The following is a 24,159-nucleotide window of genomic DNA, read 5'->3' on the forward strand; positions in this document are numbered from 1 at the left end:
TCTCAAGGCAAAAAGGTGACAACTAGACAGGATCGTGACAGTACGTTTTGGACGCTATTGCTCTATCCAGCTCTAACTACACAGCTACAAGTGGATCAATATTACTACAGCCCCACCATCTGCGGATTCTTCGTAAGAGGACTGTTTCTTACCATTTAACTACTTGGTAAATATTTGCTGTTCATGAACTTTGAAAGACTTCCTAAGAGCAAGTCCTAATTACCATCTATTTATATACACTGGGTCAGGAGTCCACCTAGCAGCTGATAACATTTCATTATGTATTAAGCTCCTTTTTTATGGTGTTATTATTATTTTTAATATAATAAATGTGAATTGTTATTTTATTCCCTTTTATGCATCCGTTTCTCAATAAGTATTTATAAAAGATATATTGTTAGCCAGCGCTGGTTCTCAGATATTTATCAGGTCCTATAGTGGCTCATGAGTCAATATTGATAGCCATAAAATGTATTGCACTGGATATATTCAGCAGGGCCGTAACTAGGGTGGTGCGACCACTGCCATGGCACAGGGCACCGCAGGGCAGGGGGCACTGTTTGGGCCTGTCAATTTTCATGCTTATTATCAGTCTCACTTGTAGCTTCCTCTCCTTTTATCCCCAGCATCTCTTGGCCTCCCCTATCTCTTCCCTGGCCATTCCCCATGAGGCCATGGCCCTTTTTCAGGTGCACTACTTTATGTCCCTCTTTAAAAAATGGGGGGGGGGGCGCGTCAATGCACAGGGCACCAAAAAATCTAGTTACGGCTCTGATATTCAGATACACTTATTGTTCAATGGGGGCAATGTACAGCATCTATGAGCATAATTGTAGATGTTGCCCAGATATTTTTTTTTTCTAATTTGGTCATTGGTACCTGTCAATATTAACTCTTAGGCACACTGTTATAAAATATAGTGCTGCAGCAGTGATGGGTGATGAGTGCAAGCACACATCATTCTCTTAGCTGGGAGAGGCTGGGGGCTGTCTGTTAGCCAATCAGTGGCCTGGCTGTTGATTGATAGCCAGACCACTCACAGCCAATCAGCGTCCAGGTTACTATAGTATCGGCTGCTGAATGGCTGACTGATCTACAAGTGCAGGAAACCTTGTAGGTCGTGTCACTTGCGGAGAAGAGCTGTACGTGCGTACATATACAGCTCTTCTGTGTCCGGATGCATCGGGATGACATTTTGCTATTTTTAATGGTCCGAGGATACTACGGGAGAAGAGGACCGACCTGTGGCAAGGGTTAGGTGAGTATGTTATTTTTTTTTTTAACCATATATTGGGATTCTACTAGAGAAGAGGACCGATCAGCAATGGGGACAAGGTGAGTATGGATTAAATTTTAACTTTACGGTGTGTGTGTATACTGTCTTTGTTTTAATATTTCCTTTACAGGAGGACTACATATACCAGCGGCCCTTTAATGCCCCACATGCTGGTACATGTGGTTCTCCAAGTACCGGCTTGCTATAGTCCCCATGTAAAAGAAAATATTACTTTAAATCTATTTTTTACCACTATAAACCCCGCACCCACCACGCAGGGGTGCAGGGATAGTCTTGGGCGTCAGGCCTGGACTGGGGTTACCTGGAAAGGGGGAACACCTTTATTGGGGGGTGTCCCACTTTTCTCAGTAATCCTCGACCTGGGCTTACTAGTAAGGGGGGGGTTTAATGCTTCGGCCAGGAGACCCCATCAAGTGTGTCCCCTGGCTGTGACATTACCCCCTGCTAGTAAGAGCCCAGTGCTGGTTGAGGGAAATACACCCTACAGATTTTTTTCCCCATATCTCCTCAATCAGGACCAGCTCAGGAGCCCGGTGCTGGTTCATTGAAATACAGGGGACCCAGGTTTAGTGCTTTTATAAACGTGTTTAAAAACACAATTCTTGGTAAATTCCTGTGAAGTATTGTTTCCTATGGAAAGTACTTCCGAGTTTGACCGATGGTGTATTTGATTCTGTTTTATTTTTTTACCATCCTCGTGTTTTGCAGTTCAAATCTTGTTTTTACTGCCGTGTTTGCCTTTAGCCTGTTTTTTCTGACACAGAGATTTACTAAACTCCCCGATGAATGGCATCTCGGAACAACACAATTCTTAGTAAATTTAGCCCTCATTGTTTGATAGTAATTGCATTTATCTATATTGGGTTTTATTACTATTGTATTTTTTTTTAATCCCAGGTGAAATAAGTATTTGTGTGTGTAATCTTATGCAAATTTTAAATATGTGGATTTATAAATGTAGTGAATCATTGTTTATCTTAAATCTGCATTCAGAGAGAAAACTGGCAAATGTTAAATTTTCATTGGCAAACTATTAGGAGAATCATCCCAAGACCATTGGTACTTACCATTCAATGCCAAGCAGGGTCGGAACTAGCTTTGGTGCAGCCGGTGCATTGGACCGGGGCCCGCCACACTGAAAGGGCCCACAGCCAGCACCATTATGAAAAGGTCAGGCAGGTACTAATAATAAGTCAGACTGACTCATATTGTACAGCGCCGCAGACTATAAAGAAAAGGGAGGAGGACGCGATCTGGCTTGAGGAGTAATTGAAATTGTAGGGGTTAGCACAGTAGTAACAGCAGTAGCCACACAGCAATATCTGAAGCATCTCACCAGCAGTATTGCAGGGACAGTCTGGAGCAGACGGGTTGGTGAACGTTTGTAGTGTGCCAGGTCCAGAATGAACCAACAGGCTCTATAGATTGTGTGGGGCCGTCAAGGTGCTTGTGCACCTTGGCAGTAGTGCTATTGTGTAGATCTGCAGCCCTTTGGTCCGTAGCAGGGTACAGGGAGCCTGGCGTGCATCCATACATGGGATGGCAGAGGAGAGACCTCCAAAAGGAGCCATGGTGGGTTCAAGTGCCCGCTGGCATCAGGCTAGTTGACAGAGACACCGCAGAGTGGCGTTGATTTCTCAACTGGAGCAGCTCTGGCCCCTGAGATAGGGAGGCCCCTGTTCTCCATTATAGATACACCCATGGAAAACGCCCCATCCCACACCTCTTCAACCTGTCTGATCATAAGTGATGAGATGATCAGGATGTGTCTTACTCTGCATTATCACACTTGCTTGCACTCATTATCTAAACATGTGTAGTGCGAAAGTACTCTCTGCAAATGGGCATGCTTTCAAGTCTGCATTAGCCCTGTTGTGTTTGTCCACAAAATAGAATTGTAATTTGAAAGGAAAGTATATCTTCCCCTTTTTTATTTCATACATACATATTTCTAGAGCCCCAGTAAACTCAATTATATGTAACATAACAAAATAATTAATAAAATCAATTAAAGGTGTAATTTTACATTCTTATGTGTTAAATATTTTGTACACAACGTGACTTGTCTCTGCTAAGTGAAATGTACCAGTGTTAGTGCCAAAACACAGCAAATGTTTGTAATTGACATCAAATATATATTTATATATATATCTTGGGAAGAGAAAACAAATAGTGCTCATTTGTATCTTTACACAAGAGCTAAAAGGAAATGTATAAAGGCAAACATTGTTATGAAGCTCTTTTGTACAGTGTCAAGGATTTTTTTCTATGTTGTATAAACAATGGAGGCTGTATATTGTACCCACATCACTTACTTAGGTCAGGAAATTTTCATACCACATTTCTTATAGCAGTTGAGAGCTGCAAACTAGTTGCTATGTGTACTTTTGATCCCAAGGTTTATTTTACTACATATAACCTCCAATTATACTCTGTTTCGAGCTAAAAGACTAATTTTAATAATGGTGTTTTATGACAATAACACCACTGACCATGGCAAGCTTTAAGATACATTCCTACTTTCACAGTCTAATATAGTCACCTCCTCACCTAACAATATTTGTTTACTAGCCAGCAATGCTAACTGTAATTTATGTTTACCAACCTGACATGGTATAAAAGCACCTATATGTATTTCCCCTTATCATAGCTGGAACCGGACCCAGGCTAGTCAGCATGGGGACAGAACCTCAAAATTGGGACACAGAATATGAGCAAGCAGGCTATGGGGTTCTTCCTAGTACACAAGGTATTTTGGCATTGGAGTAATAGTATTAAAAATAAATGTACTCCACTGAAGAGGCAAAAAAGAGCCTGATTTACTGCCCCATTAAACAATTGTGCGTTCATTTTTAGTTGTAGTATATACAGTAGTTCATGCAAAACTGTACAGCCATGACTGATGCCTCCTACCTTAACAGACATTATGAGTCGTAGTCAGGTGCAGCTGCGTCTTATGCTAATGCCACAGCCGATTTTCACAAACCTGAGACGTCCATGTGTGGCGAGAGCTCAAGTTTACACGGCAAAGTGCCCTTAAATCAAATTCTAATATATCTGGTCATACTGTATGTAATGAACTAATAAAGATGTATATACAGTATTTTGATATCTGGATAAAGCTGCAGTTGATGAGAATATTTATGTGGAGAGTAGAGCTTCCTCTGGGTTGGTTTCATATCTCATTTACTTCAGCACGTGTTTTCTTATGGGTCCTTGTCCACTATGCTGCTGTGTGGCTACACCATTAAGTCCAGCAAGTACATTTGCTATATACTGTAATTGATATATTAATTTTCTTTTCTTTTTTAGCTATATTGGAAGAAAATGTATGTTCAATGAAACAGAAGAATAGTGCTCACAATCATGAAGAACAGGCTAGCTCTCATGACTCTTCACCATGTAAAATAATCCTCGTACGACCCCATTCAAAGAGAGATATTAATGTGACTTTTGCAGACCCCATTTCTACTGCAGATACTACACACTCAGTTACATGTGAGAATGAAATCGATGAACCCAACGCATTGCTGCCTTTATCAAATCATAAACCAAAACAGATTTTACCATCAACAACAACAGCATTATTAATCAGTCATGTAAAGTCAACTAACACTAATCTAAGAGACACTTGTAAAGCACACAAGTGTCTGGACGGTGGCCATAGTGGACCTGAAAAACAAGCACATGATGCTGATCTGCTGTCCAGCTTTATTGTTCTTAGAACCAAAAGCATATTAAGTCAGGCTGAAAACAAACAGACAGAGAAACTTCAAGTGCATGGTAATTATTTAAAAAATGTGGGGCTAATTATAGGTGGATGTACGAGTATATTTGTTTGCATAAATTATGTATTTCCTTAGTACGCATGCACAGCAAAAATGCATACACATAGGTCTATGCTTGTAATTTTGCATATTGTTAACTTGCATTCCCCTGGAAAGGTCGAATAGGGGTGGAGAAATGTAGGTCAAGTACTTCTTTTTGGAGGAGTATCTTTTGAGGTTCCCGATCTTAGTGCATACACAATTATGATGATGTCTATCGGCAGCATTGTCAAGCCATTGCATAATGTGTAATGAATACGCCACCTTAAATCATCAGCCTGGCAGTTAATATATTTCAAGTTGTGATTGTCTTTTCGCATTGCTTAATTGACAGTTTCATTTGGACTGCTTATGAATGAGGTTTTCCATTTGATTTTTAAAGGGGGTAAACAATAGTATTTCATTTTAATTGGGGGAGAGGTAATGCTTAATCCTAATCTTTTGTTAGATTTATTTTTGTATATCAATTTCAAAGACTAGTGATACAAACTAAAACAGTGCTTAAAACCAAACAGTCAACAATACATATTTGGTGCAGCTCATAAAGGAAATCCCATAGAATATATAAGCTGGTAGCAGTCCTTTAGTAGACTGGTTTGTGGTCTGGGAAAAAGGAGCCTTATGCCTTATCTGTTAAGTCCTTTTTTTCGAACTGCATAAAGGACACAGGGACTACGCTTGGATATAGGGTGGCAGATGGAGTCTGGGCATCAAACAGTTATTTTCTTCAGAGATGTGCAGCGCAGGCTCCTTCCCTATACCCCAGCCCAGGCAGAAGCCAGTCAAGTTAGCAAGCTGACACTCTCCAAGCCGAAGCAATAGCCAGGAGGAAACTAGTCTTCCACGTGAGCCAACGAAGGCCCGCCAAATCCAAAGGCTCGAAGAGACCGAAGCACCAGGGACAAGCCCCACAGAGCCACCGGAGGAACAAATGGAGGCTGCACATGAAGAACACCCTGAAAGAAGGTACGAACATCCGGCATCAAGGCAATCTGTCTCTGAAAGAGAACCGAAAGGGCCGAGACCTGTACTATTAAGGAAGACAAATGAAGAGCCAATCTAGGCCGGACTGTAGAAATTAGAGAACCCTGGAAAGCCGAAAGGATCTGGAGTTATAACCTCTGGAAGAACACCAGAAGTAAGCGCACCAAATCCGATGATAAACTTTGGCGATAGTTTCCACGCATTCAACATGGAATGACGCACCGTGAGAAACCTATAGCTCTGAAGATGGATGTCTCAAGAGCCACCCCATCAAAGCGAGGCAAATCAGATCCAGGTGGAAGCACAGGCCTTGAGACAGAAGATCCGGCCATGGAGGAAGACGCGGCAGGGTGTCGATGGAGAGGCTCAGAAGATCTGCATACCAAGCCCTCCGCAGCCAATCGGGAGCTTTCCAACTTAAACTTGTGGATAACCCAAAACAGAATTGAGATCAGAGGGAATATGTACATTAAACTGAAAGTCCACCGAACCGCCAAGGCATCCACCAGACGAGCCCCCGGGTCTCTGGTGCGAGATCTGTACTTCGGTACCTTGTGGTTGTACCGAGATGCCTTGAGATCAACTTCCAGCAGGCCCCAACAATGAACTAGAAGCTGAAAGACGTCCTTATGAAGGGCCCACTCACCGGAGTGGACATCTTGACGACTTAGAAAGTACGCTTCCCAATTTTGGACCCCCGGAATGAAAACTACTGAGCTGGAACATGATGCTCCACCCAACGGAGTATGCGACTGACCTCTGTCATGGCGCCGCAACTGTGAGTACCACCTGATGGTTTATGTAAGCAATGGCCATCTGATTGTACTTGGACTGGGCGTTGCTGAAGGAATTGCAGAGGGCTTTGAAGGCAGCTCGAAGATCCAGGACATTGATCGGAAGATGGCTCTTCTGAGCCATCCATCGATCCTGGAAAGACTGCTGGCAGGTTACAGCTCCCCACCCGCCAAGACTGGCATCCATGGTGAGAAGAACCCAATCCACAAGGGGAGACCCTTGTCCAAGTGGGAGCTCTGGAGCCACCATGCAAGGGAGACACGAACCTCCCGAGATAGGGCGATTGTCTGCAGCTTTATCTGGAGATGGGATCCATTCCAACAAGTCAGAATCTCTGCCTGGAGAGAAACTGGGCATACTCCACCATGTCGAAGGTGGAGACCAGGGTTCCCAGTATCCACATGCAGGTGTGAATTGACACTCGGCGATGAAGTAAGAACCCACGAATCCTGTCCTGCAGATCCCTAATCTTGTCCACTGGGAGAAACACTCTCTGAACCCGTGAATCTAACAGGGCCCCCAGTTGGAGCATCTCCAAGGCCGGAGTCAGGGAGGACTTCTTTCAATTGATGACCCATCCGTGTGACTGTAGAAGTTCTATTGTGAGGCAAAGGTGCTCTCTGAGAATATCCGGAGATCTGGCTAGGATAAGAAGATCGTCCAAGTAAGGGAGAATTCTGATACCTATGCGCCGCAAGTTAGCTGCCATGACCGCCCTTACCTTCGTGAACACAGGAGGAACAATGGAAGACCAAAGGGCAAGGCCCGAAACTGGTAGTGCTCCTCCTTGACTGCAAACCAGAGGAAACACTGGTGACTGAGTCAGATAGGCACCTGTAAATAAGCATCCTGAATATCTAAGGAGGCCATGAAATCTCCTGGTTCCAAAGCCTAAATGATGGAGCGCAAAAATTCCATACCGAACTTGGAAACTCGCAAATACGTTGAGGGATTTGAGGTTGAGAATTGGACGGAAGAAGCTGTTCGGCTTCTGAACCAAGAAGAGATTGGCGTAGAAGCCAGAGGCCCTCTGATCCTGAGGGACAGGAACTATTACCTTGGAGGCTAGAAGAGAGTGAATTGACTCCCGCAGTGCTTTTACTTTTCCCGGATTTCCCGGAAGGCCTGTGGTAAATCACCGTGCCGGTTGATGTCTCCTGAAGGTCAGAGCATAGCCCTGCGAGACTGCACCGTGAACCCAGGTGTCTGATGTGGGTGTCATCCAGATGTCGGAGAAAAACGGAAGCCGTCCTCCCACACTGGAGTTCCCCAGGGAGAGGCCTCGCCCATCAATCGGTCGGCTGGTTTGGCAGCCGGGGGTCTGGTAGGCCAGGACTGCTTGCTTCCGGGTTCAGATGTCTTGGTGGAAGAAATTCTGGGACCTAGTTGGATCCTTGCCCACTGGCGCTCACTATAATGCAATGATGCCACCAGCATTGCAGATCCCCCGCTGCCTTCAAGTGCTCTGGTGGTTTAGCGGGGATGCGGGCCTCCCAGCATCCCTCTTCGTCACCACTACCGGTGGTCTCCACACCTGTGGTGACACACACTGATGTGGCTTCCTGCAGTAGGGAGCCGTTCTTTACCTGCCCCCGGCGTCCGGCTCCAGCTGGGGTCCTCCGTGTGCTGTGAGGACCCGGCCGAGGTCGCCGACCCAGTCGTGTGGGGTTTCCCTTATTTTTCAATAACCAGCACAAGGCTGGACCAGTCGGGGGCATGGGGTTCCACTGTCCCACTGCTGCACCAAACTGATCATCCGAATTCCTCGGAAAGTGGGGACTCCAAAAATTAAATGTGTACACGAATCCCTGGTGGCGGTGGAGGCGGGGTTAATGGTAATAAAATAGTTAATAATATTTTTTGTTACAGGTGGACTACAAATCCCAGACAGCCTACCCCAGCATGCCGGCACTTGTGGACAACAAGTGCAAGCATGCCTGGACAATAATGGATCACTGGCACATGTAGAAAATAATAAAATAAACACAGTACACACACACTGGTGGTTTTAATCTTATTTAAAAAAAAAAAACTATTCTATACTTTCCAAATCCACTGAGAGATTGAGGACTGCTTCATTTACATTTCCCCGGCGGCTACAGAGAGGAGTGTGGGGTGCTTCTGGGCTGCACAATCAACAGTAATCAGCTGCATGGCAGACACAGGAGGAGGGTACAAGGATGCAGGGGGACAAGGAGGTTCCTTTGTAATTGGTGGCTGCCGGAAGATTATCTACCAGCAGTTGGTCTGAGGGCGTTTTTGACTGGTCGCATTGTTTGCAAAGAATGCGACCACATCAGGCAATTGGTTAAAAGGTTGAATGTCTTGATTTAAAGCAGAGTTTCCCCTAAGTCCCCCTTTACAGTCCAGGCTTTAAGGATATCCATGTTTGAGCACAGGTGACTTAATTAGTACAGTATGTGGGGGGAAAGGGGGAAGGGAAGACCAATGCACTGGTATAAAAACTCAAGGAATCAATAAGTATGTAATGACACAATTCAGCCCTTTATGAGAAATGTTGAATACGAAGTGTGGAGGTGCACCCAAAGAGTAATACAACAAAAAAGTACCCTCTTGGTTAGGGCACTCACCTACCTTAGCGAGCAGATCATCTGTATTAAACTTAACTTTTAATAATAATAAGTGAAAAAAGGCAATTGAAGAACTTATATAATCGAAGTTGGTAAAATGTTGAGTTTTACAATATGGTTAGAAAATAATCAACACCTAATAAGTTATTCGGGTAGTAGTCCAACATCTGGATTTTAATACCATGATAAAATTAGATCACAATATGTGAATATTGATTATTGTGGTATTTCAGGAAAATAATCAACACCAAACAGAATTATTAGGGTAGTAATCCAACATCAATGTTTAAGTATAGTAGTTATTATACTAGATTATCCTAATGTGGTGATCCAGTCCCAAATTAAATAGTGTTTTAAAAGTTATTAAATTGTGTACAAACCTGTTATTGCATTTTTTCATCAAGTGAGACCTTATGCTTGGTCCTAGCTTTTTTATAACAAGTACCTTTCAGTTCTATATTTGTGTCTGTTTGCTGTACTCTCCTTGAGATTGCATTTTTTACTTATTGTTATTAAAAGTTAAGTTTTATACAGACTTAATTAGTGCCTCAATCAATTTGATTTAGCCATCTGGACTTAGGCATGGATATATGTACTGTAACAGCGGAATTTGGGAAACTCATTTAACCACTTAACTGGTGAATATTTTTTCCAAAAACCGCTCAGAAATTGTCGGGGGTTTTTTATGACTGAATTAGGTCAAGAACATCTTTTTAAAACTTATCCAACACGATTTTATTAAAACAATATTTTTTTAAACATTGATGGCCATTGACAGCTGAGACCACAGCCACCGATGTTTCATTAACATCGGTTTGGAAATCATCGATGGTGGCCATGTATAGTATACCATCCCTAAGCGGAGGCCCCGTATCAAGTCTTGATCGTACAGGACTGCCATAATAAAAATAAATTGACCTATAACATCAATGTTAAAAATAAATAGAACCAGAATATTTTGGATGTGCTGTGACGTCATGATGTGACCTGGTGTCATGACGTCACTATGTCACTGTCCAATGACTGCCGGCGTCGGAGCCCCCTGCGGACGCCATTGGCCCTCCCACACCCCTTTGCACCCCGCCGTGGATGCCGCTGAACCTCCGAAATGCCTGCCTGACCCCTTGCGGACAACACTGGACCACCACGCACCCCCGCCTGACGTGTGTGTGTGTATGTATATATGTGTGTATATATATATATATATATATATATATATATACACACAGTCAGGTGCATAAATATTGGGACATTGACAGAATTTTCATATTTTGGCTTCTATTCACCACCACAATGGCTTTGAAATGAAACAAACAGGATGTGCTTTAACTGCAGACTTTTGGATTTAATTTGAGGGTAATTACATCCAAATCAGGTGAACGGTGTAGGAATTACAACGGTTTCTATATATGCCTCCCACTTTTTAAGGGGCCAAAAGTAATGGGACTATCAACTCAAACGCTATTTCATGGACAGGTGTGGGCTATTCCCTCGTTATTTCATTATCAATTAAGCAGGTAAAAGGTCTGGAGTTGATTCTAGGTGTGACATTTGCATTTGGAATCAGTTGCTGTCGACTCTCAATATATCCAAAGAGCTGTCACTATCAGTGAAGCAAGCCATCATTAGGCTGAAAAATCAAAACAAACCCATCAGAGAGATAGCAAAAACATTAGGTGTGGCCAAATCAACTGTTTGGAACATTCTTAAAAAGAAAGAATGCATCGGAGAGCTCAGCAACACCAAAAGACTCGGAAGACCACGGAAAACAACTGTTGTGGATGACAGAAGAGTTATTTCCCTGGTGAATAAAAACCCATTCACAACAGTTGGCCAAATCAAGAACACTCTCCAGGAGGTAGGTGTATATGTTTCAAAGTCAACAATCAAGAGAAGACTTCACAAGAGTGCATATAGAGGGTTCACCACAAGATGTAAAACATTGGTGAGCCACAAAAACAGGAAGACCAGATTAGAGTTTGCCAAACAACATCTAAAAAAGCCATTACAGTTCTGGGACAACATCCTATGAACAGATGAGACAAAGATCAACTTGTACCAGAGTGATGAGAAGAGTATGGAGAAGGAAAGGAACTGCTCATGAAACATACCACCTCATCAGTGAAGCATGGTGGTGGTAGTGTCATGGCGTGGGCATGTATGGCTGCCAATGGAACTGGTTCCCTTGTATTTATTGATGATGTGACTTCTGGCAAAAGCAGCAGAATGAATTCTGAAGTGTTTCGGGCAATATATGATCATATTCAGTCAAATGCTTCAGAACTCATTGGACGGCGCTTCACAGTGCAGATGGACAATGACCTGAAGCATACTGCAAAAGCAACCAAGGACTTTTTTAAGGCTAAAAAGTGGAATGTTATGTAATGGCCAAGTCAATCCCCTGACCTGAATCCGATTGAGCATGCATTTCACTTGATGAAGACAAAACTGAAGGGAAAATGCCCCAAGAACAAACAGGAACTGAAGACATTTGCAGTAGAGGCCTGGCAGAGCATCACCAGGGATGAAATCCAGGATCTGGTGATGTCTATGCGTTCCAGACTTCAGGCTGTAATTGCCTGCAAAGGATTTGCAACAAAGTATTAAAAAGTGAAATTTAGTTTTAGGATTGTTTAGTTTCGGGGCAACACGCCTCTTCAGGATGCAAGAAGGGGCGTGTTTCCCCGAAACGTCGGTGATGATTTTGCAATAAATCACTGCAACTTTTCACAGCTTGTTTAAGGATCTCTGAGTGCAGCCTGTTGTGCTTATATGTGGTGCGGACGCCGTTCCCTCTAAAGGAGGGCACCAGAGCAAGCGTCTTGCATTTATACACAGTGAGTGTTGGATCATTATTACTTCTATCATATATATAATATACACACACACACACACTACCGTTCAAAAGTTTGGGGCCACCCAGACAATTTTGTGGTTTACATGAAGACTGACTTTTATTTATCAAATGAGCTGCAAAATGAATAGATCATATAGTCAAGACATTGGCAGGGTTAGAAATAATGATTTTTATTTGAAATAATTTGTCCTTCAAACTTTGCTTTCGTCAAAGAATGCTCCTTTTGCAGCAATTACAGCATTGCAGACCTACGGCATTCTAGCTGTTAATTTGTTGAGGCAATCTGAAGAAATTTCACCCCACGCTTCCTTAAGCACCTCCCACAAGTTGGATTGGCTTGATGGGCACTTCTTGCGTACCATACGGTCAAGCTACTCCCACAACAGCTCAATGGGGTTGAGATCTGGTGACTGCACTGGCCACTCCATTACAGATAGAATACCAGCTACCTGCTTCTTCCCTAAATAGTTCTTGCATAATTTGGAGGTATTCTCTGGGTCATTGTCCTGTTGGAGGAGGAAATTGGCTCCAATGAAGCGCTGTCCACAGGATATGGCATGGCTTTTCAAAATGGAGTGATAGCCTTATTCAAAATCCCTTTTACCTTGTACAAATCTCCCAATTTACCAGCACCAAAGCAGCCCCAGACCATCACATTACCTCCACCATGCTTGACAGATGGCGTCAGGCACTCTTCCAGCATCTTTTCACTTGTTCTGCGCCTCACAACTTCTGTGTGATCCAAACACCTCAAACTTCGATTCGTCTGTCCATAACACTTTTTTCCAATCTTCCTCTGTCCAATGTCTGTTTTCTTTTGCCCATTTTAATCTTTTCCTTTTATTGGAAAATCTCAGATATGGCTTTTTCTTTGCCACTCTGCCTAGAAGGCCAGCATCCCGGAGTTGCCTCTTTACTGTAGACGTTGACACTGGCGGTTTGCGGGTGCCATTTAATGAAGCTGCCAGTTGAGGACTTGTGAAGCATCTATTTCTCAAACTAGAGACTCTAATGTACTTGTCTTCTTGTACAGTTGTGCACTGGGGCATCCCACTTCTCTTTCTACTCTGGCTAGAGCCTGTTTGTGCTGTTCTCTGAAGGGAGTAGTACACACCGTTGTAGGAAATGTTCAGTCTCTTGGCAATTTCTCGCATGGAATAGCATTAATTTCTATGAAAAAGAATAGACTGTCGAGTTTCACATGAAAGTTCTCTTTTTCTGGCCATTTGGAGAGTATAATCGAACCCACAAATGTGATGTTCCGGATACTCAACTAGCTCAAAGGAAGGCCAGTTTTATAGGTTCTCTAATGAGCAAACCCATTTTCATCTGTACTTACATAATTGCACAAGAGTTTTCAAGGGTTTTCTAATCATCCATTAGTCTTCTAATGCACTTAGCAAACACAGTGTACCATTAGAACACTGGAGTGATGGTTACTGGAAATGGGCCTCTATACACCTATGTAGATATTCCTTTAAAAACCAGACGTTTGCAGCTAGTATAGTCATTTACCACATTAACAATGTATAGAGTGTATTTCTGATTAATTTAATGCTATCTTCATTGAAATACACAGTGCTTTTCTTTCAAAAATAAGGACATTTCTAAGTGACCCCAAACTAGAGAGAGAGAGAAAAAAAAAAAAAAAAAAATATATAGATATAGATATAGCGGGTAAATTAAGTATTGAACACATCAACAGTTTTCTCAGTAAATATATTTGTAATGGGGCTATTGTAATGAAATTTTCACCAAATTACAGCAACAACCCATGCAATCCACACACGCAAAGAGATCAAACCATAGATGTCCCTAAATTAAGTTATATGCGATAATGTGAAATGACACAGGGAAAAAGTATTGAACACATGAAGAATGGGAGGTGCAAAAAGGCATGGAAAGCCAAGACATCAGCTGAAATCTATTAGTAATTAGAAAGCAATCCTTTCCCTTGTCATTGCAAACTAATATAAGATGGTTCAGTCCCAACTGATGGCTTATAAAAAGGGGTCTCATTACCAAGGTGTCATACAAGAAACCTCTCATGATGTGTAAAACAAAGAGCTCTCTCAAGACCTTCGCAACCTTATTGTTGCAAAACATACTGGTGGCATTAGTTACAGAAGGATTTCTAAACTTCTGAATGTTCTAGTGAGCACTGTTGGGGCCATAATCCGGAAGTGGAAAGAACATTTCACCATTAACCGGCCACGACCAGGTGCTCCTCACAAGATTTCTGACGGAGTGAAAGTAATTATCGAAGAGTTGTCCAAGAGCCAAGGACCACTTGTGGAGAGCTTCAGAAAGACCTGGAATTAGCAGGAGGAGATTTAGAGCTCCGAAACGTTGACTGTAATAAACACCCCTATGGGTCCCTCTGATATAGGCGGCTGCTGGAAGATTAGCTTCCCGCAGCCACCTAGTGGGCATTTCTGACTGGCATCAGATGCGACCATGTCAGGGAAAGCCCAGCCTGGTGTGGTCGCATCTCATGCGACCATGCCAGGCAAGTGGTTAAAGAGTAGTTTCGAAGAGAAACTACATCATATTTATTAATCTAGGTGTATGTGTTTCCTTCCAGTTTACCTTAGTTTTTTCCTTGTATTGATACTGACAAAAGGTCAAGTATACATTTATTGGAACTTCATATTTCAATAGAGGTAGTTTGGAGAGTTTAAACTCAAGTGTACCTACCAGCAGTATGTACACATTGATATGTGGTGTGAATCATCCTTCCTTTGGCGATTGTAGAATCACTGCATCAACCTTTGGATTTGTCCAGTGAAAGAGTCTCAACACCAATAACATTACACCTCTGCTTCTTTTTTCTGTGTAAGGGGCATATTTATTAAGAAATTATGGGTATTTCAGGGGATGCCTACAAAATCTAAGGACCACCTTATTTAAGATGGAGGGTCCCTCCATTTTCAACCACAAAACAACCTCCATAGTTTCTGTAGATGGTTTTAGCCCCTAATATTTTACTGTTAAAATATTGCTTTCTTTAGGGTCTTCTATTGCATTAATTATAAAAGTGAGGTAGCATCGGGACAGTTTTTATTATATATGACAATGTTGTATTTATTTGCACATTTGTGTACCTCATTCACATATACTTAGGTTATTACAGTCTATGGAGAGTTTCATGTTTTGGCTCTCTCAAATACATGCTAAAGTGCTTTACTTGTAAATACTTCTGCAATATATTACACTAATCCATCAAATGTTATCTGCTCCTTTGTTACCAGTATGAAAAAAAAACTGAAGGTAAATACTTATGGTCAGATTGACCACAGGTGAAATATATTCAGTGAAATGTTCAATTGTACATATAATTCCCTGAGCTTTTCTTCTGTATAAGGATTCACCTTTTATTTATTACCTCTTTCTGATTTAAAAGCTAATGGTACACAGAACAGCAGGCCAGAGCACAAGGAAAACAATGTTGTATCTTGTGATGCCGAATCTGATGTCAGTCCTGAAAAGAGGTCCGAAGAATATTCTAAGCACCATCTAATAACTGTACATATTACACCTTCAGGTAATATACTGCATATGTAGATTATACTCACATTTTGTAACCACACCGCACAAATACTGGACAAATGTCTTTTCACAGATATTTTGTAACTTAAGGGTTTATTTAAGAAACAAACCCCGTGCTTGTGATCATGGTTATGCCCTATATTTAAAAAGGCAATACGTTTTGTTTGCAAACAATGCGACCATGTCAGGCAATTAGTTAAAAGGTTGATAGTCATGATTTAAAGCAGAGTTTCTCCAAAGTCCGTCATTACTGTCTAGGACCTAGACAGTAATGACGGACTTTGGAGCAACTCTGCTTTAAATGTGCACAGGTGATGTAATTAGTACCTTAGCCAATTTGTTTTATCCATCTTGACACAAGCATGGATACCTGTACTGTAAAGGCGGGGTTTGGTAACTCATTTTAAAAGAGAAACTACATCCTATTTATTGATCTAAGTGTATGTGTTTCCTTCCAGTTGTCAGTAGTTTTTTTCCTTGTATTTATACTGACAAAAGTATGCAACTTTACTAGCAAGAAACGGCTTCATGACGCTTTTCACTCTAAATTGCATCATAGTGGCCCGCTTCTGCTTTACCATTCCGCAAATAATGGCATTGATTAGTGGGGGTTGCGGACATGATGTTGTGTTTGCTGAGGCACCAGGGCCGAATTAACAATGGGGTGGGTGGAGCTACTGCTCCAGGCCCCCAATGAAAGTAAGCCTGTGCTCCCACAGGATCTGCTATTGACAGGGTTCACAGGAACATTTTTTTTTCCCTTAAACAGCCTCTCCATGGCTGTCCGAGGCCCTGCCCATTTAAACCCAGTCGGGTCCCCACCACGCACCCTCCTACACATCTACCGGAAGAGCAGGGGGTCAGGGAAACCTGGGCATAAATACAAATGGCGGCGCAGTGAAAGCCCTCCCTGCGCCACATAGGGTCTCAGTGTCTCCTACACGTGATGTCACGCTGCAGACGTTACCCATCCACAAATTCAGTGAGCAGCTACAGCTCAGCCTCAGCTGAGCTGTGGTCTGTGAAGGCGACCTGGGACTCCAATTCATCAAGACCTCATGCAGCTTACCCCTACTGCTGGCATCGCACTGCCTCTGCAAACTGCAAAAGGTATGCTATATACAGACTGGATGACTAATTTTAGATAGTTCAGGTTTTGCTGTGTGTGTGTATGACATATATATGTAGTGGCACTCACAAAATAAACATAAAAAGGTTGCAGAAGTTTTACCGACATTTCAGCATATAATATTTTTTTCTTCAGTGAAAACTCTGCACCTGTCTCATTTTTATTTGTTAGTGCCGCCACTGTTGAATTGAGATAAATAATATTGCATCACTAAGGGGCCTATTTATCATTGGAGGCCTGGTGATCCCAGGTAATTAAATATCCAACTGGGCGAGAATTGCAGAAGTGGATACTTAAGTACTGGAGCAATTTAGAATTGCTCTGGGGTGGGAACAACTGCTCCAAAAAGCAACTGTCCCTCGATCCTAAACACTGCTACCGATGTAACAGTGTTACTTACCACTGCCCAATCCCGATGATTTCACATGGTTGACTTGCCTTCATGCAGACAGTTGCAGGTCTCGCAGTGCAGAGGCAGCAGAGGAAACCACTCAGATCCCTTTACGCAATCCCAGGCCTTGTTCCTATAGGAAGGAGCGGGGCTCTGGATATTAACACCATCTGTATTTGGGGTTCCCACAAGTAAACTCTGAAAACTTAGTTTTTGGAGCTTGCTGAATACTAGGTGGCCCCTAATAATGATTGGGCCCATTACAAAATTCATGTGGAAACTAGTACGTGTACAGTAATAGACCTATAAGGGATCATGATTAGGCTCCTAAGTGACCCATATGTTCTTAGTAGTGGGGTTTTACATTTATGTCTTCATTAAAAGCCTTTTTTTATATTAAGAGTTACGTTAACGGGTTGTGCAGGGGTATACTATTGGGAAACCGGCTGCCTTAATACCGGCGGCCGGCTTCACGACTGTCTTCTCCCGGCGAGGGTGAAATGTCGGGCATCTATATCTAGACGCCTGTCATTTCCCCGACGCCGGGAGACAGGGGCCCGGCATCCCGATCGAATGGGATGCCGGGCGCTGCGAGCGGATTGCTGCAGGGGGGAGGGTTAGGTTTAGGGCACCCGGGGGGGACTTAGGGTTAGGCACCCCCCCCGGGAGGGTTAGGGTTAGGCTAGGGGGAGGGAGGGTTAGGGTTAGGCACCCCCAGGGGGGACTTAGGGTTAGGCACCCTCCCGGGGGATTTAGGTTTAGGCAGCGGGGAAGGGGGGGTTAGGGTTAGGCACTTGGGGGGGAGGTTAGGGTTAGGCACCCCTAAGGAGGGTTAGGGGTTAGGTTAGTTTATACTTACCGTAGGGACAATCGGGATTTCCAGCGCTGTCGGGCTTCCGCTGCCGGGCTCTGCTGATCTGCCGGGCTGCCGGGAATCGAACTGCCGGCCATACGGCAGCCGGGATTCCATACCGAATCCGTTCAGGGATAGATATTGGAAACCAACCATTTAATGGTGGCTGGGCTTCAGCCATTGAAACGTTATGATTTTCACATGAACAAAAAACAATATTTGCGCATGTGCAATAGTGACTCATGGCTGGTCTTGATGTTAAATAGCTGAATTCAGCTGTATTTTAACATCGGATGGCCAGTCGCTTTTGCACTATTCAATGGCAGCTACCATCAGAAGAAAAACATTGATGGTGTTAAACCATCGAGCATCGATGTCCATTCCTAGGGGTGTTTCTCTTTGTTCATTTGTAGACTCTCAAATTACAGTACAGATATAAGCGAAGATGAGAGGGAGATTGAGGTTTTTGAAGGTAGGCACTAGTCACAACACTCTAGACAGACCACTGCCCACAACACTGGTCACTACTCCCTCATCACTAGTCACACCCCCATGGCACTGGTCACACCCCCTGCAGTGACATACAATAGGCCCTTCATAAATTTAAGCTCCAGACCCATATAGACCTTAATCTGGCACTGTGTGTCACCCACACACACACACTGCCCACTCAGCTGCATACTATCGACCAGGCTGTTCCCTCCCGAAGGACGTAGCCAAAAAGTCGTCAAGTTTGCACAGGGTTCCTATTGACATAGAAACTGCATGTCAATTAGAAAAATAATTATACGAACCAGTCAGTGACTTCCGGTTCCGGCGGCTATGGAGTGAGCCGGCTTTCTCCTCAGCTCCGGTGCCCGCTAGCCATACAGCGACGCTAAGCTCTTACCGGCTCCCATTCTGCGTATCCTGCGCCTCCTGAACCCCCCCGCCCAAAGTACTTACCTTTGTTTATGGATCGCTCAGCCATGATGGGAAAAACCGCATCGCTCCAAGCCTGAGGCAGATTGTGGAGCTGCATCCAAGAAGGCCGCCATGCCTCACACTGACGCCGGATCCCTGCAGTCCTCACAGCCTTCTGACACACACATGGAGGCATCTAACCAGACCCCAGTCTCCTGCTAAGTCAGGTACTGTACCTTCCCTCACATATGAGAATGTTGTCCAGGTTGTCAGGGAGACTTTGCAACCTTTATTGGAGAAGCAAGCTGAATCTCACTCTGCTGCTTTGCAGCAGGCTGTTGCTGACATGGCCGTAACTAGGGTAGTGCGACCTGTGCTGTGGCACAGGGCACCACAGTGCAGGGGGCGCTGTTCAGGCCTGTCAATTTTCCTATTTATTATCATTCTCACTTGTAGCTTCCTCTTCTTTTATCCCCAGCATCTCCTGGCCTCCCCTATCTCTTCCCTGGCCCTTCCCCAGGAACCCATGGCCCTTTTTCAGGTGCACTATCTTGTGTCCCTATTTCAAAAATGCTCTCTCTGGCACAGGGCACCATAAAAGTCTAGTTACAGCTCTGGTTTCTGATATTAAAAGCCAGTGTAAGCAGCTCTTAAAGTGAGTTCAAACTATACAGTAAGAGAAAACTTTCAAGAGATTGCTACTTTGAAGGATTTAACCTCCTCCCTTAAAAAATTTGATGTGCAAGTATGGCAGAAGTTGGACGATCTAGAAAATAGGTTACAAAGAAACAACCTGAGGGTGGTTGGGCTCCCTGAATCTATTAAAGGTCAGGATTTATTTCATTTTCTCCAACACACTCTACCTGATCTATTGGGCATTTCCATTGCTTTCTCAGATATGAGAATCAAAAGAGCTTACCGGACTGGTCCATCTCGTCCTAATGCGATTTCCAGACCACGAGTCATGCTGTTTCACTGTTTAAGCTTTATACACAAAGAAGCCATTTGGTCTGCACCAAGCTCTTTATTTTTCAATATTCACCGGAACCATCCCGAGCTCTTACGGCTTTCTCGCCGGTTTGCTCTCGTTTGGCACAGATGAGCCGTAAATTTGCTTTATTATACCCTGCTCATTTAAGATTGTTTGATGGCGACTCCTTCAAGGATTTCAAAACTGCACCTGATGCTGAGGCCTATCTCGCAGAGGAGTCACAGGTGGATGCCCAACATCCCTGAGCTAATGTTTTATTATTTGTCTTTCTACTTTCTAGGCATATTGTCTCATGTCTCTGATGCAGCATGTTTATATTTACTCTGAGATACTGATTTCATTTTGTATGTGGAGAAGTAATTTTTTGGCCCAGTATATTCTTCCTGTGATGTCTCTAGGTTCTACACTGCTTCTGCATTTTTCTGTTTTTCTATTTTGTGTCAGCAGTTGTTATTATTTTAAAGATTGCAGAATTTGTTACTATTTCTTTATAAATCTACATGTTATGGCTAGTTGTGTCTAGGAGCATTCTCACTCCAAACACTTTGCTTTTTGTATATTATATTGCTATATACCAAGAAGTCTTACTATTGAGTATATTGATGGAGACTTACTTATGGTCTCTTTGTTTCATGTCTTTCTTATTTTTATTTTTGTGTTTTCCCTAGCATTCCCTCCCTTTTGTATCTTCCCTCACCCCCATCCCCTCATTATTATGTATATTCTTGAAATACTCCAGTTTTCTGTACACCACTGCCAGCTAGTTTGTTGCTCCATACGCTATGAAGCGCGCCATGCACCGCGCGCCACACACCACGCCATGAGTCGCGCCACACAGAAAGTTTCATAATGTAGTGTAGTGCTGGAAAAAAGTCATAACGTGTAATACAACTTTTTGCCCACCAGGTGTCACTTTTCCTAAACTTTTTCGCATGCATCTGATTTCCAATGCATATTCTCTATCACCGCCCGATGATTGGATGACAGAAGCAGTGATTCAGTACACGATACAGTAGTACAGCGTTTTCCACATTGAATCAGGAATGTATAATAAAGCGGTAGAAGACTGTCTAATAAAGTTTTAAATCATTAAGATCTGTATTACACACTGACTGTGAGGTTGAAATTGCACACTTGCGCCAATGTAAGTACCTGTCCCAGACTTAGACATTGTAGTGATTTCATTACTTTACAAACTACAGTACTGGAGTAATGGGTGAAGCGCTCGGGCTATCGGTCTAATGCCTAGTCTGACTGCTTCTCCCATGTTCTTGTCCCCTGGGTTCAAGACATTAAAAATATATATATATTTATTTTTTACATCTTGGGCTCTGTTTGAGAGAGAGCTCTCTGTATTACAAACTGACTGTGTTTAAAGTGCTAACTTGCGTCAATGTCAGCACGGTTGGCGCTGTGGTGGCTGTCAGCCAGCTTCGAGGGGTTACAAATGGGATCTCTGGCGCATGCCTAGTGGAGGGGTTGCAATGGAATTTCTGGCGGCGCTTGCCCAGTGGAGCCAAGCCATACACCATGTTCCATGGTGTATGGTAGATCACAGCACTGTGTATGCCCAGTATTTCGGGAGTCAAACGCAGCGAAAGTGGGATGTCTGTATTACAGTACATACTTTAGAGCGCAAACTTGCGTCAATGTCGGCGCTGTCCCAGACTTGGACATTATAGTGATTTCTCATGAACAGCAACTGGTAGTGGGCTCTGTTTGAGAGAGAGCTCTCTGTGTTACAAACTGACTGTGCATTTAAAGCGCATACTTGCGTAAGTGTAGATGCTGTCCCAGACTTGTACACTTTAGTGATTTCATGAGTTCAGTAACTGGTAGTGGGCTCCGTTTGAGAGAGAGGTCTCTGTATTACAGGCTGACTGCATTTAAAGCGCAAACTTGCGTCAATGTCAGCACGGTTGGCGCTATGAAGGCTGTCAAATGGGATCTCTGGCGCATGCCCAGTGGAGGGGTTACAATGACAATGGAATCTGTGGTGCATGCCCAGTGGAGCCAATCCATATGCCATGTATCGCTATGCCATGGTGTATGGAAGATCATCACTGCGCATGCCCAGTTGTTTGTATTACTATGCGATTGAATTTTCACACTTGTGCCACTCTGCGCTGTCCCAGACTTGTACACAATAGTCATTTCATGACTTCAGAAACTGCTAGTGGGCTCTGTTTAAGAGAAAGGTCTCTGTATTACAAACTGACTGTGCATTTAAAGCGCAAACTTGCATCAATGTCAGCGCGGTTTCTCGCTGTTGTGACTGTCAGCCAGCTCCGAGGGGTTACAAATGGGATCTCCGGTGCATGCCCAGTGGAGGAGTTGCAATGGGATTTCTGGTGCATGCCCAGTGGAGCCGCTCCATAGCTGTGGCGTAAGAAGGCTCATACTGTATACTGTAGTAGTAATGCACATGCCCAGTGTGTCGGGAGTCACACACAATGGAGCCACTCCATACACCAGTCGAGCTACAAGGAGGCTCACTACACATGCAGTACTGTAATTCACAGTCGTCACATCACATACACGACAGATGCAAATCTTACTAGGACAGGCTTGTGAGCAAGGGGTTAGGTGAACCGACTTGCTTACACTTCCTGTCCACCTGTTCGAGACCTTGACAATTTTTTTTTAAAATGTTCACTGCAGTAGTTCAGTATTGTTATCCAACCCTTACTAAACTCAATACATTATACTGTATATGTAGATGTGCCCAGCTAATGTAGTTTGTTGCTCCATACGCCATATAGCACATTGCTAGTCACATGCTACGCTGTGACATCTTGAGTCTCATAGCACTGCGCATGCCCAGTTATCTGTATTACTGTACTGACTGTGCACACTTGTGGTAATGTAAGTACAGTACTGTCGGCATTGTCCCGGACATTGTAGTGATTCCATGACTTTAGAAACTACAGTTGTATAGGGTTGAGGCATGTGAGCTAGGGGGCTAATGCCTAGCCTCACTGCTTCTACCATCTTCTTGTCCCGTGGGTTCGAGACCTTTAAAATATATATAAATATTTTTTTTTAAATCTTCACTAATACATTATCCACAAATTCTGGCATTTCTATGCTACAGTACTTTATGACTCTGTGTGCTCAAGAAAGGGGTGTATGGCGCACCAATACAGTACCCACGTACAGCACAAAGCTAGTCGCACAGTATAGCGTTTCAAGCCTATTTCTACTGCGCATGCCCAGTGTGTCGGGATTCACACACTGTATCCCAGACTACAGTACTGTATAGTGATTTCATGACTTAGTAGTGTATTAGGCTGTTTAAAAGAGGGGTCTCTATATTACAAACTGATAGTGCATTTAGAGCGCAAAATTGCGTCAAAGTTGGCACTGTCCCAGCCTTGGACACTATATTGATTTCTCATAACCAGCAACTGGTAGTGGGCTCTGTTTGAGAGAGAGGTCTGTATTACAAACTGTCTGTGCATTTAAAGCACAAACATGCGTCAATGTCAGCATGGTAGGTGTTGTGGTGGCTGTCAGCCAGCTCTGAGGGGTTACAAATGGGATCTCTGGTGCATGCCCAGTGGAGGGGTTGCATCGGTATCTCTGGTGCATTCCCAGTGCTGCCGCGCCATAGCCATACCCAAACCCATGTAGCGCTATGCCATGGCATATGGAAGATCATAGCAGGTCTTGATTCACACACAGTGAAAGTGGGATGTCCGTATTACACACTGTGTAATAATAATAATAAAAAATAAAAAGTGTAACCTTCCAGGTCTCGAACCCCGGAAACGGGTTGTACAGATGCCTGCATGTAGTGGTTTGATTTCTAACCACTAGACTACAGACTCCTGCAATACTGAGGTTGCACCTGTCTTGAGTGTGTCATACGTCATCGTATATGTCAAGATGGGCAATCTTGTTTTAGTTGCAATGCTGCTGTGTGTAACTCCATTACCCACCTCTGTGCTACTACAGTATATACTGTACTACCCTCCATAGACGCTTATTTG

General features: G+C 43.4%; 1 protein-coding gene across 1 annotated transcript in view; it reads left to right on the plus strand.

Annotated features, from left to right (window-relative positions):
- SHOC1 (shortage in chiasmata 1) overlaps positions 1–24,159 on the plus strand; it is a 420,839-nt gene that overhangs the window by 276,263 nt on the left and 120,417 nt on the right. The window contains exons 12-13 of the mRNA XM_088460117.1: positions 4,610–5,080; positions 15,755–15,895. Coding sequence (XP_088316243.1) covers positions 4,610–5,080; positions 15,755–15,895 — 612 coding nt within the window. The remainder of the gene's footprint in view (positions 1–4,609; positions 5,081–15,754; positions 15,896–24,159) is intronic.

This window comes from Taudactylus pleione, unplaced genomic scaffold (genome assembly GCF_031769625.1).
Source record: "Taudactylus pleione unplaced genomic scaffold, aTauple2 ptg000967l, whole genome shotgun sequence".
NCBI lineage: Eukaryota > Metazoa > Chordata > Amphibia > Anura > Myobatrachidae > Taudactylus > Taudactylus pleione.